The sequence below is a fragment of the Grampus griseus genome (genome assembly GCF_964374135.1).
Source record: "Grampus griseus genome assembly, chromosome: 8".
Taxonomy (NCBI): Eukaryota; Metazoa; Chordata; class Mammalia; order Artiodactyla; family Delphinidae; genus Grampus; species Grampus griseus.
The window spans coordinates 46,714,542-46,732,797 of NC_139002.1; the positions used below are offsets into that span (position 1 = coordinate 46,714,542).

The following is an 18,256-nucleotide window of genomic DNA, read 5'->3' on the forward strand; positions in this document are numbered from 1 at the left end:
GAAATGTCTATTTAGGCCTTTTGCCCTTTTTTTAAAAAATTATTTTTTTATTCTGCCCATTTTTGGATTTTATTTTTTAAATTTAATTAATTTACTTTTGGCTACATTGGGTCTTTGTTGCTGCACAAGGGTTTTCTCTAGTTGCGGCGAGTGTGGGGTACTCTTCATTGTGGTGCGTGGGCTTCTCATTGAGGTGGCTTCTCTTGTGGAGCATGGGCTCTAGGCACACAGGCTTCAATAGGTGCAGCACACTGGCTCAGTAGTTGCTGCACGCAGGCCCTCGAGCATGCGGGCTTCTGTAGTTGCTGTACGCAGGCCCTCGAGCATGCGGGCTTCTGTAGTTGCTGTGTGTGGGCTCAGTAGTTGTGGTGCGGGCTCTAGGGCGTGCAGGCTCAGTAGTTGTGGTGCATAGGCTTAGTTGCTCCATGCATGTGGGATCTTCCCAGGACCAGGGGACAAAGCCATGTCCCCTGCATTGGCAGGCAGCTTTTAACCACTGAGCCACCAGGGAAGTCCCGATTGAGTTTTCTTTTTTTGATGTTAAGCTGTATGAACTGTTTTTGTACTTTGGAAATTAATCCATTGTTGGTAGCATTGTGTGAAAATAATTTCTTCCAGTCCATAGGTGTCTTTGTTTTTGTTTATGGTTTCCTTTTCTGTGCAAAAGCTTTTAAATTTAATTAGGTCCATTTGTTTATTTTTGTTCTTATCTCTGTTACTGTAGGAGATGGATCCAAAAAAATATTGCTACAATTTATGTCAAAGAGTGTTCTGCCTGAGTTTTCTTCTAGGGGTTTTTATAGTATCTGGTCTTACATTTAGGTGCTTAATGCATTTTGAGCTTATTTTTGTATATGGTGTTAGAGAATGTTCTAATTTCTTTCTTTCCATGTAGCTGTCCAGTTTGCCCAGCATCACTTACTGAAGAGATTGTCTTTTCTCCATTGTATCTTCTTGCATCCTTTGTCATAGATTAATTGACCATAAGTGCATGGGTTTATTTCTGGGCTTTCTATCCTGTTCTGTTGATCTATATGTCTCTTTTTGTGCTGGTACCATACTGTTTTGATAACTGTAGCTTTGTTTTATAGTCTGAAGTCAGGGAGCATGATTCCTCCAGCTCCATTCTTCTTTCTCAAAATTGTTTTGGCTATTTGGGATCTTTTGTGTTGCCATGCAAATTTAAAATTTTTTTGTTCTAATTCTGTGAAAAATGCCATTGGTAATTTGATAGGAATTGCACTGAATCCACAGATTGCTTTGGTTAGTAAGGTCATTTTAAGAATATTGTTTCTTCCAATCCAAGAACACAGTAAATCTTTACATCTGTTTGCATCATCTTCAGTTTCTTTCATCAGTGTCTTATAGTTTTTGGAGTACAGGTCTTTTGCCTCCTTAGGTAGCAAACTGTTTTTCAAAGTAGTTGAACCATTTTACATTCCCACCAGCAATGTATACAGGTTCCAATTTCTCCACATTCTTGTCAATGCTTGTTATTTTCTGTCTTTGATTATAACCGTCCTAGTGGGTGTGGAGTGATGTATCGTGTTTTGGTTTGCATTTTCCTGATGGCTAATGATGTTGAGTGTCTTTTTATGTGCTTATTGGCCATTTGTATATCTTCTTTGGAAAAATGTCTGTTCAAGTCCTTGTTTTTTAATTGGGTTGTCCTTTTACTGTTGAATTGTAAGCGTTTTTTAATATATTCTGGACATCAGTTCCTTATCATATATATAATTTGCACATATTTTCTCACCTCCCGTGGCTTGTCTTCACTTTCTTAATGGTATCCTTTGAAAAACGTAAGTTTTTAATTTTGATGGATTCCAATTTATTTATTTATTTTTCTTTGGTTGTGTATACTTTTGGCATCATGTCTAAGAAAACATTGCTTAATCCAAGATCACAAAGATATACTCCTACCTTTTTTCTGTTTTGTAGTTTTAGCTCTTACATTTAGGTTTTGATCCACTTTGAATTAATTTTTGTATGTGGTATGAGGTATGGGTGTAAATTCATTCTTTTGTATGTGGATATTCTGTTATCCCAGCACCATCTGTTGAAGTCTTTTCTTTTCCCATTGAATGGTCTTGATGAAAATGGATTGATCATAAATGTAAAGGCTTATTTCTGGGCTCTCAATTCTATTCTGTTGATCTATGTCTGTCCTCATGCCAGTACCACACTTGTTTTGAAGAATGTTGCTTGGTAGTAAGTTTTGAAATTGAGAAGTGTGAGTTCTCTGGCTCTCTTCTTAATTTTCAAGATTGTTTTGGCTATTCTGTATCTCTTGCATTTTCGTATGAATTTTAGGATTAGCTTATCAGTTTCTGCAGAAATGGTAGCTGGATTTTGATAAAGATTGCATTTAATCTGTAGATCAAATTGGGAAGCGTTAAGTGTCTTAACACATTGTTTCTAATCCATAAATACAGGATATCTTTCTGTTTATCTTGTGTAATTTCTTTCATTGCTGTTTTGCATTTAAGGTTCTTTTTAATCTTGAACGCAGAGGTTGAATTTATTTCTTGCTGTGCCCTAAATCACAGTCTTCTTGTCATAAGAACTAATCTCATGAATGATAGAATCAGTGTTTCTATACCTGATAAAAAGTCCGGTGTACAGGCTTTTTTTAGGATATATGATGAGTCCTCAGGAAAGAAGACATTCTTAAGGGGCATCGATGACCCTTGTAACTATGGAGGCCTGCCCTGAGGGGAATCTGGCTTCTGCGGAAATACTCTGAGTTTCTGAATTTCCCTGCTCTTTAAAGATCCCAAAGATCTATGCAATTAATATGTTCCTTTAAATTGTTCTCTTGACATGTTAAATTACTAGACTGAAATGGAAATTTTAATACAAATGTAAAGTAACCTCTCAGTTATTCAAGAAGTTTTAAAGCTGAATTTAAATGTTTCTGTGTCACTGTTTCAAATTAATTGGGAGGTGATGAGTTTGGAACCTACCAAAACTGAATTCCACAGATTTTTGTTTCATATATTTAGGTACTTTGTAGGTGATTATGATAGAGGAGATCATATTAGAGGTCTGATTCTTAACCCTCAGTATTCTGTCCAGTAAACCACTTTCCAGCTGGGTTTATATTAATACTTCCCTGTAAAGCATGTTCAGTTAAAACTGATCAAGATATTTGTAGATTTCACATTTTAATATATATATATATATATACACACACATATGTATATATTAAAATATTTATTTGGTTGCGCTGTATCATAGTTGCTGCTCACGGGTTCCTTAGTTGCGGCTCGCTGGCTCCTTAGTTGTGGCACACAGTCTCCTTTGTTGTGGCATGTGAACTGTTAGTTGTGACATGCATGTGGGATCTAGTTCACTGACCAGGCATCAAACCTGGGCCCCTGGCTTTGGGAGCGTGGAGTCTTAACCACTGCGCCACCAGGGAAGTCCCAGATTAATATATTTTAAAAATTGTAACTTCTTTTCTAATCTGAAGGGTCAGTTTCTCAATTGAGGAGTGTTGTTGCATTTTTATAAATAGAGCAAACTTTTATTACTTGGATGAGAACAGTCCTTGATTATACACAATGGAATTAGTACTGATTTAAAGGAAATTACTCTTATTTAATGCTAAGGAAAAGGAAAGTGAATCAAAGAGGACCTATGATTGAGTGGAATCAAGAGTAGCACAACATGTGTATGTATCTGGGTGTATAAAATACCCGGATACCTACACATACACATATATATCAGTATAAATAAGAAAGAAGAATATAGAACATAAGAGTATAAGATGAAGGTGTGAAATTTATTATATGATGGCAAAAACCTGAGTAGACTGTTTCAGTTTTGGAGAGGGTTTGTGTAGTATATAGTAAAGTTTTATTTACTAGGGTAACGAATTTTTATGTTTACAAAAGTAATAAACTATTACAAAAATTCAGGCAACATAGCATTCTCACTTAAAGAAACAATATTTTGGTGTATCTAATCAGTTTTCTGTGTGTAAATACGTGTATGAAGGGACACAGAAAATTACATAATCACATTATTTGAAGACTGCTTCCCTCCCCTAATATATATTTTAGGTATCTTCAATGTCTGTACACATAGAACCATCTCATTCTTTTTTTTTTTTTTTTAATTTTTTTTTTTATATTTTCTGCGTTGGGTCTTCATTGCTGCACACGGGCTTTCTCTAGTTGTGGCAGATGGGGGCTGTCTTCGTTGTGGTGCGGGGCTTCTCACTGCAGTGGCTTCTCTTGTTGAGGAGCACGAGCTCTAGGCTGCATGGGCTTCAGTAGTTGTGGCTTGCGGGCTCTAGAGCACAGGCTCAGTAGTTGTGGCGTACGGGCTTAGTTGCTCTGTGGCATGTGGGATTTTCCCGAACCGGGGCTCAAGACCGTGTCCCCTGCATTGGCAGGTGGATTCTTAACTACTGTGCCACTAGGGAAATCCCCATCTCATTCTTTTGAATGGCTTTAGAATTATGTTCTAGATGTACATTTGATTTATTCCCTTTTTTAAAAATTTTATTTATTTTTGGCTGTGTTGGGTCTTCGTTTCTGTGCAGGGGCTTTCTCCAGGTGTGGCGAGCGGGGGCCACTCTTCATCGCGGTGCACGGGCCTCTCACTGTCGCGGCCTCTCCCATTGTGGAGCACAGGCTCCAGACGCGCAGGCTCAGTAGTTGTGGCTCACGTGCTTAGTTGCTCCACGGCATGTGGGATCTTCCCAGCACAGGGGTCGAACCCATGTCCCCTGCATTGGCAGGCAGATTCCCAACCACTGCGCCACCAGGGAAGCCCTATTCCCATTTTTTTTATCTTACAAAAGTAACACATTGACCATTCTTTTACATATGGTTGCATTTTTTTTAATGTAAGTAACATAATTATATGTTAGATGTATATACAAGTATTATTGTTTTAGAGAATAAGGGGGAATAACAAACTAGATTTGGGCTTACTCCCTAGGAATGGACATGCGGAATAAGGAACCTTTACACAGCATCAAAATGTATGTCAGGGCTTTCAACAAGAAAACTGTGGGCAGAAGGATTAATCAGCATAGTAGTTGTATGATTTACCAAAGGCCCACTCCTCATCTTGACACCTTATATGTGGATGCTGCTGTGGCCCTCATAGGGAGCCATTAGCGTTGGGCTTTGTTATAAATTAGCTTCCAGGGATCTGATCAGAGATCCCTGGAGAATATCCACTCTTCTGCCTAAAGAGGGCCAAACCATATGACTGGGCAGTTTTTTTTGGTTTGTTTTTGTTTTTAATTGGAATATAGTCGTTTTACAATGTTGTCTTAGTTTCTACTCTACAGTGAAGTGGAGTTCCTGTGCTATACAGCAGGTTCTTATTAGTTATCAGTTTTATACATATTAGTGTATATATGTCAATCCCAATCTCCCAATTCATCCCACCCTCCCTCACCCCCAGCTGCTTTCCTCCCTTGGTGTTCATACGTTTGTTCTCTACTTCTGTGTCTCTATTTCTGCCTTGCAAACTGGTTCATCTGTACAATTTTTCTAGATTCCACATACCTGCGTTAACATATGATATTTGTTTTTCTCTTTCTGACTTCACTCTGTATGACAGTCTCTAGGTCCATCCACGTCTCTACAAATGATCCAATTTTGTTCCTTTTTATGGCCAAGTAATATTCCATTGTATATATATATACTACATCTTCTTTATCCATTCGTCTGTTGATGGACATTTAGGTTGCTTCCATGACCTGGCTATTGTAAATAGTGCTACAGTGAACACTGGGGTGCATGTGTCTTTTTTTTTTTTTGCAGTATGTGGGCCTCTCACTGTTGTGGCTTCTCCCGTTGCAGAGCACAGGCTCCGGACGTGCAGGCTCAGCAGCTGTGGCTCACGGGCCTAGCTGCTCCGCGGCATGTGGGATCCTCCCTGATCAGGGCACGAACCCGTGTCCCCTGCATCGGCAGGCGGACCCTCAACCACTGCGCCACCAGAGAAGCCCCATGTGTCTTTTTGAATTACGGTTTTCTCGGTATATGCTCAGTAGTGGGATTGCTGGGTCATATGGTAGTTCTGTTTTTTTGTTTTTTAAGGAACCTCCATACTGTTCTCCATAGTGGCTGTATCAATTTACATTCCCCCCAACAGGCAGGAGGGTTCCTTTTTCTCCACACCCTCTCTAGCATTTGTTTGTAGATTTTCTGATGATGCCCATTCTAACCAGTGTGAGGTGATGCCTCGCAGTTTTGATTTGCATTTCTCTAATAGTGATGTTGAGCAGCTTTTCATGTGCCTCTTGGCCATGTATGTCTTCTTTGGAGAAATGTCTGGTTTGATCTCCTGCGCATTTTTCGATTGGGTTGTTTGTTTTTCTGACATAGAGCTGCATGAGCTGTTTGTATATTTTGGAGATAATCCCTTGTCCGTTGCTTCATTTGCAAACATTTTTATCCGATTCTGTTGGTTGTCTTTTGGTTTTGTTTATGGTTTCCTTTGTGGTGAAAAAGCTTTTAATTTGTCGATTTTTGTTGTTACTTCTGTTACTCAACGAGGTGGATTAAAAATATTACTGCAATTAATGTCAGAGAGTGTTCCGCATATGTTTTACTCTAAGAGTTTTACAGTATCCGAATCCTTGCATCCTTGGGATAAATCCCACTTGATCATGGTTTATGATCCTTTTAATGTATTGTTGGATTCTGTTTGCTAGTATTTTGCTGAGGGTTTTTGCATCTATATTCATCAGTGATATTGGTCTGTAATTTTCTTTTTTTGTAGTGTCTTTCCCTGGTTTTGCTATCAGGGTGATGATGGCCTCATAGAAGGAGTTTGGGAGTGTTCCTTCCTCTGTAGTTTTTTGGAAGAGTTTGACAAGGATGGGTGTTAGTTCTTCTCTAAATGTTTGAACGAATTCACCTGTGAAGCCATCTGGTCCTGGACTTTAGTTTGTTGGAAGATTTTTAATCACAGTTTCAATTTCATTACTTGTGATTGGTCAGTTCATATTTTCTATTTCTTCCTGGTTCAGTCTTAGAAGGTTATACCTTTCTAAGAATTTGTCCATTTCTTCCAGGTTGTCCATTTTATTGGCATGGAGTTGCTTGTAGTAGTCTCTTAGGATGCTTTGTATTTCTGTGGTGTCTGTGGTAACTTCTCCTTTTTCATTTCCAATTTTATTGATTTGAGTCCTCTCCCTCTTTTTCTTGATGGGTCTGGCTAAAGGTTTATCAATTTTGTTTATCTTCTCGAAGAACCAACTTTTAGTTTTATTGATCTTTGCTATTGTTTTCTTTGTTTCTATTTCATTTATTTCTGCTCTGATCTTTATGATTTCTTTCCTTCTACTAATTTTGGGTTTTGTTTGTTCTTTCTCTGGTTCCTTTAGGTGTAAGTTTAGATTGTTTATTTGATAGTTCTCTTGTTTCTTGAGGTAGGATTGTATTGCTATAAACTTCCCTCTTATAACTGCTTTTGCTGCATCCCATAGGTTTTGGATCGTCGTGTTTTCATTGTCATTTGTCTCTAGGTATTTTTTGATTTCTTCAGTGATCTCTTGGTTATTTAGTAATGTATTGTTTAGCCTCCATGTGTTTGTGTTTTTTACGTTTTTTTTCCTGTAATTTATTTCTGATCTCATAGCGTTGTGGTCGGAAAAGATGCTCGATACGATTTCAGTTTTCTTAAATTTACTGAGGCTTGATTTGTGACCCAAGATGTGATCTGTCCTGGAGAATGTTCTGTGTGCCCTTGAGAAGAAAGTGTAATCTGCTGTTTTCGGATGGACTGTCCTATAAATATCAATCAGTTCTGTCTGGTCTGTTGTGTCATTGAAAGCTTGTGTTTTCTTATTAATTTTCTGTCTGGATGATCTGTCCATTGGTATAAGTGAGGTGTTAAAATTCCCTGCTATTATTATGTTACTGTCAATTTCCTCTTTTAGAGCTGTTAGCAGTTGCCTGATGTAGTGAGGTGCTTCTTTGTTGGGTGCATATATATTTTTACTTGTTATATCTTATTGGCTTGATCCCTTGATCATTATATAGTGTCCTTCCTTGTCTCTTGTAACATTCTTTATTTTAAAGTCTATTTTATCTGATATGAGTATTGCTACTGCAGCTTTCTTTTGATTTCCATTTGCATGGAATATCTTTTTCCATTCCCTCAGTTTCAGTGTGTATGTGTCCCTAGGTCTGAAGTGGGTCTCTTGTAGACAGGGTATATATGGGTCTTGTTTTTTTTTTTTTTTTTTTTTTGAGGTACGCGGGCCTCTCACTGCTGTGGCCTCTCCCGTTGCGGAGCACAGGCTCCGGACACGCAGGCTCAGCGGCCATGGCTCACAGGCTTAGCCGCTCTGCGGCATGCGGGATCCTCCCAGACCGGGACACGAACCCGCGTCTCCTGCATCAGCAGGCGGACTCTCAACCACTGCGCCACCAGGGAAGCCCGTGGGTCTTGTTTTTGTATCCATTCAGCCAGTCTGTGTCTTTTGGCTGGAGCATTTAATCCATTCACATTTAAGGTAATTATCGATAATATATGTCCCTATTACCATTTTCTTGTTTTGGGTTTGTTTTTGTAGGTCGTTTTCTTCTCTTGTGTTTCCCACTTAGAGAAGTTCCTTTAGCATTTGTTGTAGAGCTGGTTTGGTGGTGCTGAATTCTCTTAGCTTTTGCTTGTTTGTAAAGCTTTTGATTTCTCCGTTGAATCTGAATGAGATCATTGCTGGGTAGAGTATTCTTGGTTGTAGGTTCTTCCCTTCCATCACTTTAAATATGTCGTGCCACTCCCTTCTGGCTTGCAGAGTTTCTGCTGAGAAATCAGCTGTTGATCTTATGGGAGTTCCCTTGTATGTTGTCATTTTTCCCTTGTTGCTTTTAATAATTTTTCTTTGTCTTTAATTTTGTCAGTTTGATTATTATGTATCTCAGCGTGTTTCTGCTTGGGTTTATCCTGCCTGGAACTCTCTGTGCTTCCTGGACATGGGTGCCTATTTCCCATGTTAAGGACGTTTTCGTCTATAATCTCTTCAAATGTTTTCTCAGGTCCTTTCTCTCTCTCTCCTTCTGGGACTCCTATAATGTGAATGTTGGTGCGTTTAATGTTGTCCCAGCAGTCTCTTAGGCTGTCTTCATTTCTTTTCATTCCTTTTTCTTTATTCTGTTCTGTAGCAGTGATTTCCACCATTCTGTCTTCCAGGTCACTTATCCTTTCTTCTGCCTCAGTTATTCTACTGTTGATTCCTTCTAGTGTGTTTTTCATTTCAGTTATTTTATTGTTCATCTCTGTTTGTTTGCTCTTTAATTCTTCTAGGACTTTGTTAAACATTTCTTGCATTTTCTCGATCTTTGCCTTCATTCTTTTTCTGAGGTCCTGGATCATCTTCACTATCATTATTCTGAATTCTTTTTCTGGAAGGTTGCCTATCTCCACTTCATTTAGTCGTTTTTCTGGGGCTTTATCTTGTTCCTTCATCTGGGACATAGTCTTCTGCCTTTTCATTTTGTCTGTCTTTCTGTGATTGTGGTTTTCATTCTGCAGGCTGCGGGATTATAATTCTTCCGTCTGTCCTCTCTGGTTGCATTAAGTGAAGTTTCCTGTAGAATAAATTCTTAGAATTGACAAGTCAAACGTTATAGACATTTACCATTTATTAGAAAATATTAAGTTGCCCTGGATAAAAGTGGTACCAGATTACTGAGTTAATTACAGCTATAAATACCTCTTCCTCTGTTTTCTTCCCTCATCATGAAAATGTATCTCATTAGGTGTTCATTTTATGTTGGTTGATCAACTAATTTTTAAATGGTGATATTGAGCCTCTTTCTCTCTTTTTAAAAATGCCATTCATGCTTTGTTAATTGCTTTTCAGTGTCCTTTGCCCACTTCTCTGTTGGGCTTTTACAATTCTTTTCTGTTGTCTTAAGACTAACTGGCTGTTTTGTCAGATAAATTTAGGTTTGATTTCTAGCTTCACTCCAGTTATATGAAAGATTTTAGTAGGATACTTCAGCCAGCTTAAGTTTTTTTTTTTTTTTTTTTTTTTTTGCGGTACACAGGCCTCTCACTGTTGTGGCCTCTCCCGTTGCGGAGCACACGCTCCGGATGCGCAGACTCAGCGGCCATGGCTCACGGGCCCAGCCGCTCCGTGGCATGTGGGATCTTCCCGGACTGGGGCACGAACCCACGTCCCCTGCATTGGCAGGTGGACTCTCAACCACTGCGCCACCAGGGAAGCCCCCAGCTTAAGTTTTAAAAAATAATTTTATTTTGAAATAATTTCACTTCCTGAAATGCTGCAAGGATAATACAGTTAACTCCTATACACTGTAGTCAGATTTACCAGGCTTTAACATTTTGTCACATTTGTTTAATCATTCTTTGTGTATGTGTGTTTGTATACTTCTCTTTTTGATCCATTTGAAAGTGGATTACATACCTCATGCCTTTTTACATTGTATAGCTCTTAATACTTCAATGTCTATTTCCTAAGAACAAGTATCTTTTTTTTACATATCCATCAGTTTGCTAACTATTTCGGCATCATGCTACACAAACTTATGTTATTTGTACAGGACAGTGGGTTAGTTACATGGAGAAGACTGTTTGAGGCTGAAGGGTTAGGCATTAATGTGTTGGCATACATATAATCCAATTGTACCACAGTAGTCTGCTGTGGCACAACTTGGGAAGCCTTGACTTATGCTCCAAGTTATTTCATCTGTAAATATATTTTCATCTGTAGAATGGTGATGTTAATAGCACTTATCTATTAGGATTGTTATGAGAATTAAAGGATATATTTTATGTAATGTTTATAGCACATGGCAAAGTAACAAATAAGCTTTTGGTTTTATTGGGAAAATAAACTGTCGCAGGTTACAAATATTGCTCCTGGTTTTATTTTAGCAGTATTGAAACTTAAAAAAAATCTTATGTGTTAAAAATTGTTATCTTTATTTTATTTATTTATTTATTTTTGTGGTACGCGGGCCTCTCACTGTTGTGGCCTCTCCCGTTGTGGAGCACAGGCTCCGGACGCGCAGGCTCAGCGGCCATGGCTCACGGGCCCAGCCGCTCCGCGGCATGTGGGATCTTCCCGGACCAGGGCACGAACCCGTGTCCCCTGCATCGGCAGGCGGACTCTCAACCACTGCACCACCAGGGAAGCCCATTATCTTTATTTTTATGGCTGTTGTTTTTTAAGCAAACTTGGAGCGGGGTTTTCTACCCCAAAGTGATCAACTAGGTATTTATGTTTTCATTGGATATTTTTATGGATCCAGTATTTTATATTTAAATCTTTAATTCATTTAGAATATATCTTGGTATTTAGAAATTGAGGTGGAGATAACTGTAATTTTTAATAGAAATATAGGATATTCAAAATCAAAATGAATTATTACCCTTGTATGGTTAAATGACTTTTCACTTAAATATACTTCTTTTATCTAGCCCCTTATTCATTATTCTGGCAAATTCTTAGTCATTCTTCAAGAATTCACTCAAACATCATTTTTTTGAGGAAGCCTTATTTCTGTTAGATTTTATATGAGATTGTCCGTCCATGAAGACAATATAGTCTTACTCAGATTCATATCTTCAGGACTTTCCACAGTATCTAAACATAGTAAATATGTAATAGTTTTTGAAAAGATGACTAGGTGTTTCTAAATAGTACATTAAATGGTTCTATGAAAAATGGATCCAGTAAATTGCCTGTAGATTTATCTTTTTAGTTAGTTGTGTTAAAGATTGGTCCCTTCATTTTCTATTTGTTTAACATTCCATTTTTTGATAGTGTTAACTTACCATGTTTAATTATCTTGAATTCTAAATTAGTACGGTTCAAAGTAACAAGACATTGTTACATAACAAGCAAAAGAAAGAATATTAGAGGTATTGTCTGTGAGTAAGGATATGGATGATCATCCTTTAATTCACTGCTCTTATATTTGGGAAGCAAGTATCTGAATTATAATCTATTTAAGAAGTAATAAAAGCTTGTTTTCTACATAGAGTATGAACTGTCATACATTTTCTCTGAATCATATTTAAGCATTTGGGTTTGTGAGTTGAGTTTTTTGAAGTCTGATGTAAGCATGTGATAACTTAGGATTTTTCTTAATTGAAAAATTTAAAGTTCTCTGGGATGAAATGATGTGGCTAGTGAGAGAGGGAAGAATAAAAAAACATCCCCATAGTTTCTGGCCTAAGTCACTGGGGAGATGTTACCTTTTACTGGGAAGGTTTTTGGGAATGGTAGGGTAGGGTATAGTGATTAAAAATTAAGGATTTCGTTTTTGAAATATTAGTTTTTAGATGCCTGTAATTTTTATAAGTTAAAGTATCAATTAGGCAATTCAACAATACTAACTAGGAACTTTGAGATTTCTAGTCTGGGAATATAAATATATCAGTGGCAGTTTGGTAATTTCTGGCTTGGGAATGACAGTATTCTAGGGAATAAATACAGAATGAGAGGAGAGGGCCTAGAAACATCTTGAGATACACAGCATTTATTTTAGAGAATGAGTAGAGGATGAGGAGTCAATGAAAGAGACTAAAAAAGTGGTAGTGAAGTAGGCAGAAAACAAGGAGTGGGGGATATAGGGGGTGCTAAGACAGAGTACAGAGTATTACAAGAATGAGGGAAACTTTTGAATGATGCTGAGAAGTCTAGTCAGGTAATGTTAGGCAAGTACCCATTGGAGAGGCAACATGGAGAGGCAAGAGTGGATCTTTACTGGAGTGAATTGAATAATGAATGAAAAGGAAGTGGCAATTCTTTTAAAAAGTGTGCTTGACTATGCAATAGAAGTGGTAGCTGAATGGGAATGTGGGGTTAGTGCAAGTGTGTGTGTGTTTGTGTTTAAAGTGTGGTTGTGTTTAAAGTGTGGTAGACTTCGCTTGCATGTTCATGGGAATGATATAGTCTAAAAGAGATTAATGATCTGCACTGTCCAATATGGTAGCTGTTTGCCACGTGTGGCTGTTTAAATTCACCTGAAATAAAATTAAAAATTCATTTCGCTAGTTCCATCAACCACATTTCAGGTGCTCAGTAGCCACGTGTGGCTGGTGGCTACCATACTGAATGGTGTAGGTGTAGAACATTTCTACCATTGCAGATAGTTCTATTGGACACTGCTGTGTTAAAGAGAAAGAGGATAACCAAAGATTGTGACAGAGTGGGATCCAAAGGACCTGTGTGATTGATATTTACATTTGATAGAAAGAAATAGACTTCCTCTGTTAATATGAGCAGATCAGATAAATATAGTTTTGGTGGCAAGATAATCAGACAATCTCTTTTTGTCATTTTCTATTTCTGAATGAAATATTTTGAGAGTTATGAGCTGAGAGTTTGTGTGTTGGATGTGGGGGAGGGGTGGAGAAGGACAGGTGGGAGAAGGTGGTTTGAAAGTACTCAGGGGAGGGATTCACTAGAGAGGCTAAGAGGACTGCTGGCAATGCTGAGTCCCCATTTGAGGCTGATGATCAAGAATTTGTAGTTTAACCAATTTACCCAGTTTTCTTTACTAGCACTCAGCTGCATGTGTACAGGCACGGAGAAGATAAATGTGTGTTCACCCAGGATTGTGAATTTGCCAGGTGACCGCAAGGGAATGAGAGGTGTAAGAGAGTTAGGGTATTAGCAAGGGAGTGATTATAATAATGACCTGTGGAATTATAAGCTAGATTAAAGAAGGAAAAATGAAAAGGGATCAATGTGGGTAGTGGTGGGGTTGATGCATTGAAGTTTATGATAAAGTCAAATAGTTTTTGCCATGGGACACTTGACCAAGGCAGCTGGAAAGTTAAAAGGTTATTGTCAGGATAAGGTGTCTGAATTTTGCCTTTTTCTTAAGTTGGGGGTAAGGGAGTAGGAGTGGGAGTAGGGAAAATGTTGTTTCTTGGGGGGTGGGCAATTAAGGTTAGGATCTGACTATGGGAATAGGGGTTGTGGTTAAGGGATTTTGCGACCAAGATGTTGGATTGGTTGTGCATGTTAAGATGTTGAAGTTAACTGAGAAAAACTGAGCCAGTATTCAAGTCTTCTGTGATGGAGGGGAAGTGACCAGGAGATCAAAAATTACTTCAGCAAGGAGAGGGAGGAAGAACTAAAAGGGGACTAACAGTGACTGATGAAACGAGAGTGTGATGTGTATGAGAATAAAGAAAGGGTTACAAAGAGGGAGTGGCGTCCTTATCCCAAACTCCAGTCAATGTAGTTTAATACCTGAGAGGATATAGGTGTCGGTGGGTTAACACATCTTATGTGGGAGAGTTGTTGGACTAAAGCTGGTCAATAGCTGCCTATGTAAGGCAGTCCAGTGTTTGTTCTTTAAACTCTTGTTTTGTCCTGCAAAGCACTGTTTTTGCTTTTCATAGCTTAATTGTTTTTCTGGTATCTGGAGTTGTGGTTGAAGGGGTAGCTTAAGGTAGAACAGCTGTTTATAAGTATGGATCATTTGTAAATTAGGGAAAGCCTGTATATTTTTTGAAAGGGTCTTGTTCCTCTGCCAAAAGATTATGAAAAGCACTGTTTTGGAGTCTCATACACCTGGGTTTACATACTGACCCTAAAATGAATTTGTTTTCTGAACTTAGATAGTCATAACCTCCCTGAACCTAAAATTTCATGTCTATAAAATGGGACAAAACTGTCCAGAGGATTTTTGTGAGGATTTTAAAAACATACATCAGGCCCTTAATATGGAGCCTGATATATAATAAACACTTAGTGTTAGTTCTGCACCTCAACCCCAGTACCTCTTATATAGTGTTTTTGTTGTCAGTTTTGTAAAATTCTAGTTTATTTGGTACTGCTGATATTTCTCTATTTTTAGAAATATCTAAAGAAATATTTAAAGAAATCTTTTTGGAAATATTTAACAGAACATTTTATTAAAAACCATTCCTCTTAATTATCACTTATTTTAATGGCCAGATTAGAATGACTTGGTAAAATTGTTCTTTATTTTATAATAAAATAATTTTATTTTGATTTGAGTCACAAATAAAGTACCTTAAGTAAAGTGGTGCTCACCAAGACTTGTGTTCAACTGCAGACTCCATTGTGTCCTATTTAGTGATTTGAGGGAAATGATTTTTTTAAATTTATAATTAAAAAAAAAATCTGTAAAACTGCCCTTTACACACATATGAGTGGTGTGAGGATCAGACGATTTTCTCATGTAAAAAGTATAGTATAAACTTGGCTATATAATGCAAGCTTTTATTTTTATGTCTCATGCTTTACATCTTCTTTTTAGTTATAAACGAGCACCTTGATATTGGACATAACGGTGTTTCCTGTTTTTGTTTTCTCTATATGATTTCTATTGATACTTGAGGTTTCAGGTTCAATAATGACTTAAAAACATGCGATGGAGCTTACCTGGTGGCACGGTGGTTGAGAGTCCGCCTGCCGATGCAGGGGACACGGGTTCGTGTCCCGGTCCAGGAAGATCCCACATGCCGCGGAGTGGCTGGGCCTGTGAGCCATGGCCGCTGAGCCTGCGCGTCCGGAGCCTGTGCTCCGCAACGGGAGAGGCCACAGCAGTGAGAGGCCCGCGTACCGCAAAAAAAAAAAAAAAAAAAAAAGTGATAAAAACATGCGATGTTTTGTAGCACCTTGTTCTCTGTTTAAATAGAGAATCAGATGGGAGTTCAAAATGTAGATTTAATAACAAACTCATTTTTTTCTTTTTTTAAACAGGGCTGATGGAGTTATGAGAACAATGAACACAGAAAAACTCCTAAAAACTGTACCAATTATTCAAAATCAAATGGATGCCCTTCTTGATTTTAATGTAAGTTGATTGCATAAATGCTTTTATAATTTGAGATTTTAAAAATTATATCATTTTAATTGGTCAGAGTTTTTATTCTCAAGTTATCATAGACTAATTTTTTCACACTAATATCCTATTTGCCTAAGGATTTTCTATAAATGTGGTCCCAAACCAGATTACTTTCCGTTTTTATAATTGTTTTAGATTTACTCTGATTTCTTTGGTGGTGCTTCTCTAACCCCCAAATTATAGGGTATATAAGCTAAAGAAAGTGATGGAGAGATGAAGAGATTGATGTGAAAATCTACTTTCTTTTGATAATGGTTTTTAGATATTAAAAATGTATAAAGATTTTCTTTATGATAAGCTAACTTAATATTTCACTTTTTGTCTGCATTGTAGAACTCAGAGCATGACAGTTATTGAGAAATAAAGGGAAGTTCAAATATACTTGTAACAACATGTTATATAGCTATTGCCCAAGGATGTTGTGTTCCCTGGGATTTTTGTTTTAATGACTGTTACTTGAACCAAATTGCCAGCTTTGTCATTTGTTTGTAATATGTTAGGTGTTAGCATTTACAAGTCTTTTCTTTTTTGGTTCATCTAGCTTAGAGACATTGTATTTTAGAGCTTGTAAGTGCAAGTTAGTGATTGGAACTGTGACAGTTTTATGCTGAAATTGATTTTCCTTTAATGGTATGCTATTAATTGGTAGTCTTAAGCTTCTGGAGGGCAGGGACCGGGTCTTCTTTTTCCCTGCTGTGTCTCCATTGTCAGTAGTGTGTGGCACATAGATAGTGTTCAGTAAACATTCAATAAATGAATCCTGAAGGTGCTTTATAGACTAGAACAGGTTCTCAAACCAGTATTTTTTTATAGGCTTGTGAACGGAGAACATTTTTAAATGGTTGCAAATAATACAAAGAATATTTTTAAATTTTTAAATAGTTGCAAATAATAAAAAAAAGAATATTTTTAACAGGTGAAAAGTATATGAAGTTTATTTTTCAGTGTCCACAATTGTGTTTTTAGAACAGGCTCATTGGTTACATGTTGTCTGTGGCTGCTTTTTTTGATGTAATAACGGGATTGAGTAGTTGTGACAGAGACCATATGGCCTGCAAGTCTAAAATACTCACGATCAGGCCCTTTACAAAAAAGTTTGCTGGCCCCTAGTCTACATGACAGGGGATTAATGTAACTACTGAGCTTTATTTTGGTTTTTATAGAGAAAGGGTCCAACCATGAATTTTTTTTTTTCACTTAATTTATTGTGGTTACCTTTATAAAATTGCATATTCTTTTCAGTGTCTATTATACTGCATTGTGTGTAACAACTTATATGATCCTCCTGTTGATAAATATTTAGGGTATTTTGGTTTTTTAATTCAGAAAATAAATGGAGAAAAAAAACAAGTGGGAGGGACACTACGTACTCTGTGTGTGTTAGATAATAGTGTATCTACACATTTATGAACCTACTTCTATAGGGTTAATGCCTAGGAAAAGAATTTGGTGGTTCGAGGACATAAACATTTAAATTTTTTTTTTTTAAGGAATACTAACTTTATTTATTTTGGCTGCATTGGGTCTTCATTGCTGCGCGGGGGCTTTCTGTAGTTGGGGCGAGCCGGGGCTACTCTTCGTCGTGGTTCACGGGCTTCTCTTGTTGCGGAGCACTGTCTCTAGGTGTGCGTGCTTCAGTAGTTGCCGAGTGTGGCCTCAGTAGTTGCAGCTCACAGGTTCAGTAGTTGTGGTGCCCGGGCTCAGTAGTTGTGGCTCGTGGGCTGTAGAACGCAGGCTCAGTAGTTGTGGCACATGGGCTTAGTTGCTCTGCGGCATGTGGGATCTTCCTGGACCAGGGATCAAACCCATGTCGCCTGCATTGGCAGGTAGATTCTTAACCACTGCGCCACCAGGGAAGTCCCAGCATTTAAATTTTTAAGAAATTTAAATTTTGCCAACTTAACACTCCAAAAGGGTTGAGCTAGTCACTTGTCAAAAGGTGCCTGTTTTTCTTCATCCTTATCTGTATAGAATAATACCTTGGTTTTGATTATCTTGATACCTACTAGTCTGGTGCTCAAGAAAGGATAGTTCAGGAATTTAATTTGATTATTTTAATTTACTTGATCAATGAAGTTGAACTTCTTTTCACATGTTATTAGCTGTATGTATTTTTTATTTTGTGAATTGTCTTATAGAATTCTCTCTATGATGGAAGTCAACCTTGTCAGATATTCTGCAAATATTTACCAGTTGGTTGCTTACCATTCAGTTTTGTGCTTATATTTTTCTATACCTAACAAGGTAACTATCATGTACTTAGATATCTAAAAAGGAATTTAAGATAAATTTGGTTTATCCTTTTGATTCTTTCTTTAAGATAAAACTAAAGGTGTTTCTTGTATTTCTTGGTAAACAAATAAGTGCTTTTTTTGTTAAAGCATAATTCACTAATAATAATAAATATTGATCAT

General features: G+C 37.6%; 1 protein-coding gene across 10 annotated transcripts in view; it reads left to right on the forward strand.

Moving 5' to 3' along the window:
* PICALM (phosphatidylinositol binding clathrin assembly protein) overlaps window positions 1-18,256 on the forward strand; it is a 107,247-nt gene that overhangs the window by 40,469 nt on the left and 48,522 nt on the right. For all 10 annotated transcript variants that reach the window (XM_082661298.1, XM_082661303.1, XM_082661301.1 and 7 more), the window contains exon 5: window positions 15,698-15,791. In XM_082661298.1, the coding sequence (XP_082517424.1) occupies window positions 15,698-15,791 (94 nt within the window). The remainder of the gene's footprint in view (window positions 1-15,697; window positions 15,792-18,256) is intronic.